The following is a 14,518-nucleotide window of genomic DNA, read 5'->3' as shown; positions in this document are numbered from 1 at the left end:
GCTAAGTGCTTTAGCAGCGGGTGACGCTAACGCACTAGGACAGGCTCAGTGTGGCGTGAAGCAGAAGAGTGCTGTGCGAGGTGACTTATGGGACAATGGGGCCGCTTTTCGCAAATAAAACATGAGGCTTATCCAGAGCCTCTGAACTATACAGGCTCTGCTTCTGTCAGGTGTTTGTGGTTTGAAAGAGAGGGTGGAAAAATCTGATTTAATGGTCCTGAACTGTGTGGATTATCTTGTGGATACAATGAAGGGTAATTTAACAAGACACTTTATTGATGGTAATGCAGGACCCCCATCAGGACAGATTGTGAGGTTAAATAATGTGTTGAAATATCACAGGAGATAGCTTAAATAAGGGTACATTTGTTAACATGTGAAATATAAAATAGATATGATATGATATGATATGATTAAACTGAGAAGATCACTAGACAGGATGTTGCATTTGCAAGATCTAATATTTTGGATTCATATATTGTACTATATGCTTATCAAAAATGACAGTAGCCCAAGGAGTGGAACCAAAGACATAATAAAAAACAAATCATGCTACACAGAAAAGACCACTTTGAAACTACTGATTTAGTTGAAAGGAAACATTTTTTGACAAATACATTCATCAATAAAAGCAGGCGGCACTCATCCAGTCCAGAAGAGCAGACTGATTTTCACATTTTTCTTCAGCTCAGAAAAAACATACTCAAATGTATGAAAGCAATCCACAAAGAATAAAACTAAACATCTCTTTTCAACCATAAATGGCTCAGCCCTCAATTATGTAAAGCCTCCATGCACAAAGGTCTATGAGTGCACCTCCAAACAACATCAAGTGTTCTTTTAAAATCAGCCGAAGAGACATATAATAAATAAGACATATTTTGTTTGGTACATCTGCACAAAGTTATCTTTAGCAGTGAAGATGGCTGTGACATGTAGGTATATAAAAGGTTTAGAGCCTCAATGACTTTTTTCTTTTTTTCTTTTTGAATGGTTATCTCATCTGCTTCGGATTTATAAGCAATTTATTTTTATTCCTTTAAAATGGTTTGGCAAACTGATGGAATTGATACATGAATTTGATGTAATGAATGATATTTGTAAAAGGGAACATCAGAAAATGATCACTGAATGTGATGCAGATCAGTTCTATTATCTACGTATGCACGTCTTCTTTTTTTTAAATGTTTTTCATTTTTTTAAATGGAAAACGCTGAATAAATTAATGATCATTCAGCAACACAGTTAACATTTCATAGGCAGCGAGTGTTACTAAAGAGACAAACAGAACATAATACATGTCATTTTTTTCACATCTTCCAAACTCAAGCATAATTTAGCTGCTAGCTTCTGGTAGAGAAGAGTCACTTCCCCTTATCTAATGTATACTGGGGGAGTTTCTCCCTAAACCATTTCCATAAACTGTAGAACTACATCCTGTGGCAAGGAGCTTCGTCTCAAAATGAGAAACATATCCTTTAGGAAGGAGATTTGAGTAAAATGTAAACGTCCATTAAATTGTGTAAGTCCAGTACCTGTCCAGTTATAAGAATATTAACTGGGTAGCATTTTATTGTAATTCCATTTTTTACATTTATCCTGGTGTCATTTTACTTCTGATGGTATGTTTTTTTGTTTTTCTGGTTTTAATTGATGTGAAGCAGCTCATGAGTTGTATCTTAAAGGATAAATTTACTTACTAAGAACAGAACCTTAAAACCCGACTTATCTTTATCTCAGTTTATAGAGCAGATTATAATCCTTAATTTCACTGGTCAGAACCATTACAATAATAACAGTCATAGGCTGCTTTATTCAGAGTTTCTCAGTTTTTATAAGCATTAAAGTTTGCCTATTTGTGCACAAATTTATGGAGGGCAGCAACAAATTATTATTTTCTCATATTCAGCTAATATGCAAAATTTGAAATTGTCTTCAATTTTTTTTTTTGAAAAATACAAAAATATTTAAACATTTAAAGTCATGCAAAACAAAGAAAAATAAGCAAATGTGTATATTTTAGGAGAAGAGAAACAGGAAACGATTCCCAGTGTCTTGATCAGAAAATCACTTTGCTGCTGATGTACAGTGCAGGATAAAGGTTCAGACTGAATCTGCAAGCTATAAAATTAGGCCTCCACTGAAATACAGTCGCACACCGATCACAGTGCGATAAACAGATTGTTTTTTGTTGTTTAAGGGTTTGCACGAATACCTTCTTGCTTGTGTTGAAATGTCTCACCTCTCATTGAGCGACTGGACTCTTCTTTGTCTTCAATATGTGTGTACATGTATTAAGCACTTGGGTTAAGTGTGTGCAGAAACACACTAAAAAAGCAGCTTCACTATTTTTAGTGAGAATACGTCGGTCCACCCCCCTGCTCCTCGCCCCGTGGGCTTGATTGTGTTCCTATACAAAGTCAGGAAACCAGTTGGCCTCTGAGAGCTGACTTGTTGTGAGGAAACACGCTGTAGGCTGGGCTCGCATCCAGTGCTGAGCCTCGATACACAACACAAGCCGTCCCTCCACCCACGCCCTTCTTACATCAACCTGAGCCCAAACAATTAACACTCAGTTATTATTTCTTCGTCGTTACGTGATTCTGTTTAGATTAGTAGAGGTTACAACATTTCTATGATGCACATTTATATCACATTTTAAAAAGGCCCTGTTTTCTCATTTATTTTGCAGTTTATTAACCAAATTCACACAAAATCAGCAAAATTACATCTCTCTCTTTTTTTAGCACATTTTAAAAATGTTTTAGGCTATTCAGCATCATGCTTGCATCTTGTGATATATTTTAAGAGGACATTTTAAGTTCTACATTTCTGAGTATTTGTGTACCAGCTATTAAAGGTTAAGGTAAACCATAAATCATCGGTTCAGTTTTGTTATTTTACTCTGATATAGTAGAAATATTCAAAATGATCTAAATTAGAGGAGTTAGATCTCACTGTATGTCCTCATTCTGTCATATTCCTAAAATCAGCAGTCAGTGCTGGAATGGGTATTCAGATGTTTTTTCAATGGGAAAAGCAGAAATACCACATTTACCTTCATCCTTCAGCAAAAGTGTCAGCAAGAGATAAAAAAGGGCATATAAAGATATACTTGACAGTAAATCTGAAATGGCCTCTACCATCGGTACACACTGAATTATATTTATTACAATTTCACTTTATAAAACACTTTACTGTATAATGTTCTGTATTTTACTCTTCACCAAAAAAACGGTGAATAAAAGAGCAAAAGCCAATAATCTCCTAAATTAGTGCGCAGCAAAATTATACATCCAATTATGTAAAGACCAGAATTTCGCTTAATCGTGAAACACACGTTAAGTAAATATATAACTACAAATTCAACATTACAGTAAAAATCGGCGCTTAATATTTGCTGAAGAGATTTTTTTCTTTTCTTTTTGGGAAAGGTCGTAGAAGTTGCAGGCCAAAGAGGAAAAAAGAACAAACATATGAGTTTAGCATATAGCTAATGCCAGCAACACCAACAGTAGTTTCATTTTCGATAAAGTTAACGGGTTTGCGGTCGTTACCATTGGCTGCGAGGGGGTCCCATAGAAACGGTGATGTAGCGGCGCAGGGGCCGGGTCTTCCTGCAACAGCTGAGGCGGATCTGCAGCCTGATTACGGCTCACAGCAGACTCCAACATAATTGATGACCTAATTGAAAACCAGGAGGAGGAGGAGAGACGGGGTGGAGGGGGGAGCTCAGGAGGAGGGAGAGAGAAAGACGCGCTCCAATGAGGAAAAAGTTTACTTGTTCTTCCTCCGCACAGTCCCACAGTTGAGGGCATTGATGTGAGCGCAGAGGCTTTCAGTTTTTTTACGCGCACTTCTTCCCCCATCTCTCACCCTCACACATGGAGCACAAATCCACCTTCTCACCTTTAGTTTAGCGCGTGTCTGTGTTTCCTTTTTCCTTTTCCTCCTCCCTTTTATGAATGATTCTCTCTCGCAGTGTTGCTGTTAAACTATCCTCGGATACTTCGCCGTCCTCGTCCGCACAGACTCACCTCGGCACATCTTCTCTGCTCAAGTTCAAACGCCACCAGGACTTTCACTGCAGCTTCAGACGCACTTGGGGGAAATATCACTCGACGAGGAAAAACTTGATACTCTGTGCAGCAGCAGCAGCAGCCGACGCGACCGTCAACATGAGTCTGAAAGCTGACGCAGAGCCGAATAACAACGTTTCCATCGAGGAGGAGGTGAGTTTAGCCAAAGTTGTATTTCTTCTGCGCGCAGGGCTGTGACCCGGTCACGTTCACGTTTAATGAAAACTTTGTTTCCGGCCGCGCATTCAGACTTCTCCCAAATTATCTTTTACGTTCTTCCAGTCGGTCCCGAAGCGCTTTATGATGAACAAAAATTAAAGGGGCATTGCCGCGCCACCTGAGGAGCCTCACAAAGTTGCGCACACGTTAATATTTTCCAAATTGTTACTTAAACGCGTGCTGCTGTGAGCTTCAACTTTCACTAATCCTACTTTTTACACGTTAATATTACCTCTGTTTGCAGATTGTTAGCAGCAGCGTGCAAAGACTGTTAAAAATGACCCCGTCTGTTTTGGGTTTTTTTCTCTTCATATCCTTTGAGATTCTGTGAATTTGTGAGACATGCAAGCATGTCAAATCTAACAATTTGTCTAAAAAATTAGGCTTGGAAATTAAATTTGTCTTCGAAATATCCTGTAGACGTTTTTTTTCTTTGAAAGCGCAACTAACTTGTTATCATTTCATTTATTTGTATTTATGCCAGTAAAATTCATATTCATAGTGAATAGTGTAGCGTTTTTCTTTTTTGCACCCCCCCTTACAAAAATCTGCCATTGTCATTTTTGTCACCATAAAACTGGAACCTAAAACAAAATGTTGCAGTGTGGTATTTATTTTCAAAGCCCTCTTTAATTTGTTTTAATTTAAATTATTTTCAGCAGCCACTCTTGTGTCTGTGTGGCCAGCTATATTTCCTCTTTAATGACTCCTTATAGCGAGACACTGAGGGGAGCACCAGGCCTTTTGTTCCTCCTTCTTTGTTCCCATTGTCTTACAACAAAGCCTTGAGTAGCCACTTGACTTTTTTTTTTCTTTCTTTTTTTTGTTTGCAGCCCATTTTCCTTTAACATTTTTTTTCTTCATAATTAGGAGCAAAGAATACATTTAAAAATTTTTCCTCCTAATTCTTTTTTTTTTTTTTTTTTTTGGTCCTGAAAAAGCTTCATTGTCAGTCATTAACAATTCTGCTTGTTTCTGGAAATCGATCTGTGTAAAACTGATTATTGTGAATTTTACAGAAGCCACACAGGGTGCACGGGCTTCCTTGCAGCTCCAGCTCTATATGCTTGTCATCTTGGAGGCACTGTTGGTGAGAAGCTGGAGGATAAATTAAAACATCTCCACTGAGTTGTGTCCAGCTGGGCCAGCTTTCAGTCGCTGTATATGCTGACTTGTAAAGAGCTGAGAATTGCTGCTGTGCGGCACCTGAAAAATGCCGGAGGGCCGACAGGGTTGGGGCCGCGGGTCAGAGGAAGGAAATGGTGTCACGCTGTGCACTGTTGTCCAGTGCTGTTCCTCTGGCAGCCCCATTGTACTGTGGGCCTTCCCACCGGCTGGGAACTAATGGGTCCTCACACCGCCCTGTTCATTTTCCTGCCCACACTGGATTATACACAGCACTAGTTTTCAGTATCTGATCAAGGCAGGTTCAAGGCTTCTTTCTTTTGGGGGGGGCACATGGCCTTTAAGATCCTCTACAGCTTCACGTTCACCATTTTCTGTGTAACATGTTGGAGAAATGTACGGCTGAAACAACGCTGTACTCCCAGTTTTCGCTCATCGATGACTCATTATTCCTGATTCATCATTTTGTAATCCCTTAAATAAAGCGGAGCTCTGTTTGGGTTTCTGGCAGTTCCTGACTTGAGGTTCGAGACCCAGCCAAGGGTTCACTTGTTAATTTTCAGAGGTCACAGCATGATTAAGACTAACATAAAAGAGGAAAACTGCAGTACAAAAATGACTTTCACATTCATCAGTGGATAATTGTAGGTCTTTGTGACATTTAAAAGTAATGGTGTCGGGAAGAATTGAGGCCTCTTGTTGGCCAGATAAACTGGAAGTTGAGGCTATTGGCCTAAAGTAACATCTACTGAAATGTTGTTTTTCTTGTAGTACAACTTTACACTGCAGTATTTCAGCGTTTTAGCCACTGAAGTAATTTAGGAAAGGTCTGTGAAGCTCTTGCTACTGGAACAGCAGACCCATAATTGTTTTAAAGGTCAGTTCAAATTTCCACGGTCTGAGCTTTCTTTTGGTATTTGGTAATTATCAAGGTTTTTTTTTTTTTAAATCTTTTGAGTGATAAGTGGTCTAATAAAACACAGAAAATTTGCTAATGTGATCCCCCTCCTTTCTTTTTTGTCTGCAGGTACGAACACTGTTTGTCAGTGGCCTACCGGTCGATATCAAGCCACGGGAACTTTACCTTCTCTTCAGACCTTTTAAAGTAAGTTCTATCGTTTCTAATGCAGTTTTAGGTACATGTGATGGAATTTGTGTTGCCCATCGTGAAACTGCACTGGTGCATTTGGGTAATATCAGCTGATTGGATGTGGATTTGTCCCTCTACTTAAAAATCAAGGGTAGCTCCTGCGTGCCAGGCTCTGGAAGAGACCTGTGGACACTTTCTATAAAGATTACCTGCATGAAAAAGTGAAGAATCTCTTCAAGTGCCTATGAACAGCCAGACCGTACCGTGCTTCTTTTTTAGTGTAACTAAGCCCACCCAATTCCTTTCTTTCTAGTCCAGATATTTACATATATGGAAATGAGGCCACATATTGTTCACCCATTGCTGTTTTTTTCCCTGACCGGACTCAAGTTCCATAAACACCCCTCCCACCCTTGTCCTAACTAACCAAATTGGAAGTGGTATCCCTCGCACATGGATGGTCTTGTGGAATGTGTAAATGAGTAGCTCTCGCGATTGGCCAACCAATCCTCTCCATGACCCAGTTCGCCCACTGTGTAGGGAAATTTTTTTATTTCCTCTAACATTTGTGCATTGTGAAATAGCGATTGTACTTGTAACACTGCTTTGTTTTGGCCCCTTTTACATCTACTGTAGGCAAACACTGCTCATTGTGTACTGATAGGGTTAATCTGATCTCAGTTCTTACATTCAGGACTACATTTAAATAAAGACTTTGTGTCCTTATACTGGAGCTTCTAAAGAGAAGTGCTGTAACTTCACCTATTCTGCCTCTTTTCTTGCTCTGAATTACTGAAACTGAGTCTGGTTTGGACTGGTGCTAAAGATTTATCATAGCCACTAAAAGTTGTTTAATTTTCCATAGCTGTAAATCAGGTTTAGGAAAGATCCCATTTATCAATAGTTTAGTCAGGCAAAATTCCTTCATTTCTTAGTTAAAACAGGAGTAAATTCCTAAACCTTGTGCTGTTTTTGTTTTATTTTACTTAAATTGGCTTTATTTGGAAGTCATGCCCAAGCTGTTATTAAACTAATGCAAAAGAGAATCTTGCATATCTGATAGCACATGCTTGGCCTATTACAGTCCTCGTTTTCCTTTGATTAGCTTTGAAGACAAATCTGACTCAGTATTCTACATGTAGTCAAACTGCAGAAGGCTTCACCTGTTGGAAATGTGCATGTAATTTGATTGTGACAAATGTAAATGAAACTGTCACAGAGTGTGGGATGGTCTGCTGCGGAGCTCAAAGTGAAGGTGCCCAAAAGCAGACTTCTCTTCATATAGTGAGACATTCATGCTTGACTTCCTGCATGTGACTCCAGGGTGGATAATTGGCTATCTTTCTTCCCCGCAGGGTTATGAAGGGTCACTGATTAAGTTAACATCAAAACAGGTGAGATTCCTTCATCATTGCTTTAATGCCATATTAAATAAACTTGCAGGCTGTGTTGGCACTAGTTTTCTTTTTAATTCGACAAGACACAGAAATTCCTACTTCATCAGGATCATTATATTGTGACGGCAAAATAATGAGTGTGATATTTGAAGAAAATGATGGTGCTCGTGTGTGTCAAGTTGTAGCTTTGTTTCCTCCCTTCTCTTCCAGCCTGTCGGGTTTGTAACCTTTGACAGTCGGTCTGGAGCTGAAGCTGCAAAAAATGCACTAAATGTAAGCAACGGCTTGTTTTTACAGTCTTCTGTTTTCCCTCTATTTAATAAAACAAATCGTAAATGGAATTAGATTTGTTCTAACCTTTGCTTTAACCTAAGAGAGTGATTGGGACTTAAGTCTTTTGGACCCTTTCTTAAAAATTTCTCGAAGCCAACCCATTTTGTCTTTTATAATTCAATGGCAGGGCCATTTTTGGAAAGAGGCCAGAATCCCGTAGCCTTACGGTAGTTTACTTTGACCTTGATACACATCCTTCTTAGTCCTGTGTAGCTTTCCTCATTTTGCATATCACTGCTTTTACTGTAATACTTGTTCTATAGCCACATGTGTAGTGTTTATATGGACACATCTTCTGTAGTGTAACTCTTATTTTTGTCACTCAGTAGCCCACATTGGCAGTATCTAACACTTCTCTCTCATAGCCTAGCATTCCTTATGAGCATCACCTCTTAGACACATCAGCAGTCACACACACAAACACACACATACACCAAAATACTACTCACCTGCATGTGGGCACAACGCTTAGGGCACAAGAACACAAGCAGGGTCAAACCACAAACTTAAACACTCAACGTCTCACCACTGGCCCTTTTCTTCATCCCCGTCTCCTCTGAGCTCACGTGACTGATCACCTGCGGTCGCCTGCGCTCTCCGTTTTTTGTCATGAGGAGAAAGAGATGCAAGCGTGTTTGAAATACTTCAGAAGTGTCCTTCAATCTGCCCTTATTTTGACATCTCTTTTTGTGAGTAGTTTTAGTTTAGTGACGTTGGAGCGGGTGTGTTAGCATCCCAGTGAGAGTAGTTGGTTCAAGGGAAGCTTGAAGGATATGTTCTGACTATTTAAGCTCTGCTTAAGGAAAGGGCGCCATGTGAGACGGAGCTACAGCCCCGTGAACTAAGCCCACCTCCCTTACAATACTGTGTCCCTCCCTCCCTCCGTCTCTCCCCCCAGGGAATCCGTTTTGACCCTGAAAGTCCCCAGACCCTGCGCTTAGAGTTTGCTAAAGCCAACACGAAGATGGCAAAGAGTAAGCTGATGGCCACACCGAACCCCACAAATATCCACCCTGCTCTAGGAGCACACTTCATTGCACGGGACCCATGTAAGTCTTACCGCTGCACCACTCTAGGCTCTCATCCACTCTCACCCTGACAATTCCAGTACATAGCTGTCCTTGTTGCCCTTTTCTTTAAACAAACTTTGGATATTGTGGGATTTTTTTTTTTTTTTTAAGGCAAATACCTGTAGGTTAAACTTCTAACAAATGAAGGACTAACTCACCTCTGCATGCATGCGTCATCTCAAGTCTTTTGACAGCGGCTTTGCTTCTGTCCAGCTGGGAAATTCCACCCTCAGGTTTTAGTCAGCAGTCGTCTCTGCGCTCTTTGCCTGAACACCTCAGTGATTCTTTAGGGTTTGACAAATTTTTTTTTTTTTTTTTATAGATCCTCTCAGATCATATTTTCCCCACTGATTTTTTTTTTTCTTCACAAAGGGCAAGAAGGGGAAGCAACAGGGCTAAAAAAAAAAAAAAAACATCAGTTCACAAAACATTATCAAGCATTTTACACAGTAACACTGCATTGTTGCACTTGCAGCATCCAGACTGGATCTTATGCTGATCTTTTATACTAGAGCTCCCATTAGTTTTGCAAATTGACCCAATACTAAAGTTAAGTGAGCTAATTTGCAATCAAATTGTAGTTTGTCTGATTCACATAGAAAATGTTTGTTTTTTGTTTTTTAAAAGGTAAAACTTTATTACTTAAAGAACAATGACTGTTAAAAATTGGGTCGATTGGGTTTATATATAGATAGATAGAGAGAGAGATATATAGATATAGCAATGATGAAAGCCACTAGAGGTAGGTCAGTCAGCTCTGTTTCCTTCCACCTTGTGCTTCCTCAGATGATCTGACTGGGGCAGCACTGATCCCAGCGTCACCAGATGCGTGGACTCCTTACCCTCTGTATACCACTGAGCTGACTCCAGGCCTCCCTCACGCAGCCTTCACTTACCCAGCGGCCGCCGCTGCAGCCGCAGCTCTCCACGCCCAGGTGAGGGACCAACCGGTGTGTTTCTTTCTTTCCTTTTCTTTTTAAACATCCCCATCTGTGAATTCTGTTAGATTAATGCCCACACTCTGATACAATGCTGATTATCATAACCTAAAATTCATGATTCTTGCACAAGTGTTAATTTCAGTTTGTCCATTTAATCTGTAAAATTAAATGTGATCCAAAAATGTAAGACCTTGAGATTCAGCATCCAGAACTGTGCTGCTGAAAGCAGAGGTTCAGTTTCTAGAAACAAACCTAGTGGTCCTCTGAGGTAATGCAGTTACAGCATCGGCATGCGTTGCTTAAAAGGATGACGGTATCGAGTCTGAGTTGAGGTTGTCGGTGCAACTTTGTAGTCCTGTCAAACGGTGAGCCAAGATCTTTTTTTTATAATAAAAAGATGTTTTCAAATTGGAAATTCTGGGATCAGGATCATATTTGATAATCCCCCACAGGGCAATTTTTAAATTGTTAAAGGTTTAGGTTCTCATCTATGGTTATGCATCAGTGGAGATTTGTGCATTTTGAGTGCAACCTTTAAATACAGTACTCGCTTTAAATCTTATGTTTTTGATCACGAGAGATACATTTTTGTGGACGTGACTTATAGCATTCTGTATTTGCTGGGGGGTTAAAGATGCACATACTAATGAGAACCTGTGATTTGGTTTTCAGCATGGAATAACGCTGTAATATTAAACGCATCCATGTGAGGCTAAAGTGTGTGTTTGATGCAAGTTTGTATTTACAGTAGACTGTAGCTGGAGTCTGGTGTTTGGGGGGGGAGGAAGGAAGGAATCTGGTTTTAAATCTCAACTCTATTTCTGATGAATGGAGGATGAGGAATCTGTACAGAAATGGGTAGTGTTTACACTGTAAGCTAATTGCACTCTATTTGCTAGAGCAATAGTGCAGCCAGCTACCAGGGAGTAGGCAGGGCTTTTAGTAACAATAGCAATGGAAAATATTTCTCGTGTTGGGTCATTTAAAGTTCATTGTCAGCTAATGCAGTCGTGCAATAGGAGTGCAGGGGAGTGCTAGACTGTAAAGTAGGCAGCTATTACTTTGGCCATCTTGTCACACACAGAGGGCTCAGGAATGTAAGGCATTTGCTTGGAGAAATTGTCGGACCTTATGGCCTTTTCTGGAGGTGCCAACTTACTGTCTATGTTCCTGCTGGAAGAGAAGCTGAGTGGGTAGAAACATAAAGGAGGGAAAGCTTTTAATTGGATTCTGATGAAAGATCCCCTAAAATGCCGCCGATCCTAATGCTCTTCCACTGCCTGGCTTTTTTTGTTTTATCTACGACACGACCAAAAAATCCTCGACATGTCTCCAAACAAGTGTTGATAACTGCAGAACTATGTTGAGCATTCTGGCCGTGCAGTTGTGGCCTATAACAGTTTGTAGAAACAGGAGGCCTCATTTTCTAAGGTTTAGTCACAGGTAAGGAAAGGTACAGACATACCAGCTCCTACCCTGTGGAAATGTTTAACACACGGAGAAGTTCACCTCTCCACATTTCCATGCCTGTTAATTACTCCAGGACTTGTCCTGAATGAGCAGCTACGTGACCCACATTCCCATGGCTTCAGTGACTAGGGCTTAAAGGGACACTCGGTCCTCCTAAACCTGCCTATAAAAGTATCGTTTCCGAGTATTAATTGTTAATCTGCAGAATTGTAGATTGAAGCACTGAAGCCTGGTTTTGGTCTGGTGTACATGACTGTGTTTGTTTCTTTAGATGCGCTGGTACCCTACTCCCTCTGAGACTTCCCAGCCTGGATGGAAGTCCCGGCAGTTTTGTTAGATATTTAGTGAGTAACCTTTGGTCAAACAGTATTTTTAGAATTGTCACCGTCCCACTTATTGCTGCTAGCCTGATGTCATACATACTGAAACCTGCATAATGACACATTAAAATTTATAAGTAAACACAGCACAATAAAAAACACAAATACATATCCCTGAATATCTGACTAGCTGTTAAAGGACAGGGCTGGCAACATTCTGATTTCTATTGCCAAAATCCAGTAAGACGTTAATGTAGCCAGGACTTCCCGAGCCTTTCTGTAACTCGGCCCCAAATTATTTGTTCTCATTAAAGATGTACATTTTTATAAAAAGGCTTCAAATTTGATCTTTTTATAATGTAAAATGGCTTCCTAAAACACAACTCTTATGCTTTTTGTTTCTTATATATAGTTTTGTGTATTTAAATGAATTTCTTTGCCCATTTGAAGCAGTTTTCATCTGTTTTAAGATGCTTTGCAGGGGTTTGAGCTGAGGATTAACATATTTGGTGCATGAATGGGTGTTTCCAGCAGAGGGGTATGATCGTTGTTGCAGAATAGGTGATTATCATCACACTGAACTTTTAGACCAGTGATGTAGTCTTTCTATTATAGGACTCTTGACTGGCTGACACTTTACCATGAACAGATACTGTAAGGTTTGTTTTCCCCTCCTTTTGGGGTCAGTCTGCATTCTGCTGTAAATGTTTACTAATGCATCAAATGTCCATTAGTCCACAGCTGAAATGTCCCCAGCAAATGCACCAGTTGCCTCTGAGTATACAGGATATACTAGCAGTGTGTTTAGCAGTTTGGGTAACTGGATCATTTTTTTATTTTATTTTAAATGTCCTCTTAAGGTGTTTGACTTAAATTTGAACCAGTTGTTTTGGGGCTGAGCACCACAGATGGAAAAGGGAAGTCTGAGCACTCACACGGTCTTAGATCATTTTGGTTTTTTAAACTGGGAAGCTACCTGGCATTAAAACTGATAGTCTTGTCTGTCTCCTCCCCTTTTTTTCTTCAGGCCTCTGGAAGCCACACCTTTGTCCAGCTGAAGTGAGGTTTGCCAAGCTCTGCATTAATTTAATCAGTTTATTTAATGGACAAATGTGCATTACTATAAGCAAACAGTATTTATATCTCCTTCCGATTGTCTCTGGGGGAGCCTGAGTTAAGACCAGTTTGCTGTCGACAATCTGAGCTTATCCTTGGCAACTATTGTGGTACCATCTTAGCACTTCAAAAAAAAAAACCTCATGCAAAACCTTTTCAAACTCAATGGCTCATAATTGCTGAGGAAAATTGATGCATTGAAGCAACTGTTGTTAAGCTAGTCCTTCCCTGAGTTACCGCTGCTCCTGGGAGGTTTAGAAGCGTTATAAGTCATTGCATGTTAAAGTCTTTTTGGCATGAATTTAGAACGCAGAGTTCTGTGTATCCTAATTTTCTTAGTGTATGTGTTGCCGCTTTTCCTTGGCCTAGACAGCGAAATGTTTTGTTTATCTGTAGAACCTTGGTCTTACCTCTGTGAAAGCTAGGCTGTTTAAATGGCTTATCTCGCATGGACCTTGTGAATGCATCCCTATGTTCTGACAATCCCAGTCCTTATGATCATATCAATGTTTGTCATTATTTGAGTAAAGGAAAGTACAAATATTTTTGTACTTTTTGCATAATGTATATTTATGCATTTTTGTGCAACTAAATAATGAACCTGTATAAGTTGTATGTTTAGTCGTCTCTTGTGTTTTTGAGCCTATAATCCTGTTGAAGTAGTTTTAAAGAAGAAAAAGTGCAATTTGTTTAAAGGGGAAGTGGGTATCTGTCAAAACATGGAAGTATTCTGAACGTGGCTTGTGCCATTCTGCTAAAATGAGATTGCTGTAAAATGATCTGTCAGAATGTGAAACTGGACTACAAAGGGTTGCTTTTTTGGGGGGGTGGGGGCATTTTGAAATGGGAAGCAGGATTAGACTGATGGAGGAATTTAGTTTGTGGTTTAGAACCTGTTTGTCTTTGTATCTGCTGTGCATAAGATGTAAAAAATGATAATCCCATCTTATGAATAAAAAGTGAATGCATATATCTGGACATCTGTCATTTCTCACAGAGTCAAGTCGGTCGCTAAAGTTAAACGCTCCAACGCTATGCTAACTCAAAGAAACATCAGATGTTGGCATCAATAATTCATACCAACTTTTCATTTGTGATGCACCACTGCATTAATGTCTGTTTGCGTCATATGTGGAGCTGACCTCCACACTCTGCCTTCATTAGCTGCTAAAATGCTCTGCTCAACCTACCGTGATGGATCCTCCAGGGACTCTTAAGCAACTCTTCTCAATATGACCAGCTGCCTAATTGAAGTGGTGCTGGTGGTAACTATTTATATTTGACAATATTGTGCTAATTAAGCGACAGTGCCATGAAAAAGTATTTGGCCTTTGTTTGTTTGGGGGGGGGGGGGGGGG

At 39.9% G+C, this 14,518-nt stretch overlaps 1 protein-coding gene across 3 annotated transcripts; it reads left to right on the top strand.

Moving 5' to 3' along the window:
* Positions 1 to 3,813: 3,813 nt before the first annotated feature.
* On the top strand, positions 3,814 to 13,643 carry LOC146640043 (RNA-binding protein, mRNA-processing factor 2a). Of its 3 annotated transcripts, none has more exons than XM_085357223.1 (8): positions 3,814 to 4,232; positions 6,451 to 6,528; positions 7,869 to 7,907; positions 8,121 to 8,183; positions 9,142 to 9,292; positions 10,100 to 10,248; positions 11,996 to 12,068; positions 13,072 to 13,125. In XM_085357223.1, exons 1-7 carry the CDS (start codon positions 3,966 to 3,968, stop codon positions 12,059 to 12,061), a joined length of 813 nt encoding a protein of 270 aa, XP_085213349.1. In that variant the 5' UTR covers positions 3,814 to 3,965; the 3' UTR covers positions 12,062 to 12,068; positions 13,072 to 13,125. The 3 variants fall into 3 exon arrangements, with proteins under 3 accessions (XP_085213349.1, XP_085213340.1, XP_085213357.1); XM_085357214.1 differs by having other exon boundaries at positions 10,100 to 10,263; XM_085357231.1 differs by lacking the exon at positions 11,996 to 12,068 and having other exon boundaries at positions 13,072 to 13,643.
* The last annotated feature ends 875 nt before the right edge of the window (positions 13,644 to 14,518 follow it).

Source organism: Diplotaxodon limnothrissa, linkage group LG1, assembly GCF_057381915.1.
Source record: "Diplotaxodon limnothrissa isolate DT_005_m linkage group LG1, D_limnothrissa_male_GT1.1, whole genome shotgun sequence".
Classification (NCBI taxonomy): Eukaryota; Metazoa; Chordata; class Actinopteri; order Cichliformes; family Cichlidae; genus Diplotaxodon; species Diplotaxodon limnothrissa.
This window is presented reverse-complemented; position numbering and strand designations above follow the sequence as displayed.

Coding starts and splice junctions, on each gene's coding strand:
- LOC146640043 (XM_085357214.1), top strand. CDS start 3,966: ATGATTCTCTCTCGCAGTGTTGCTGTTAAACTATCCTCGGATACTTCG. Junction 8,184..9,141: donor CTGCAAAAAATGCACTAAAT/GTAAGCAACGGC, acceptor CTCTCCCCCCAG/GGAATCCGTTTTGACCCTGA. Junction 9,293..10,099: donor CTTCATTGCACGGGACCCAT/GTAAGTCTTACC, acceptor GTGCTTCCTCAG/ATGATCTGACTGGGGCAGCA.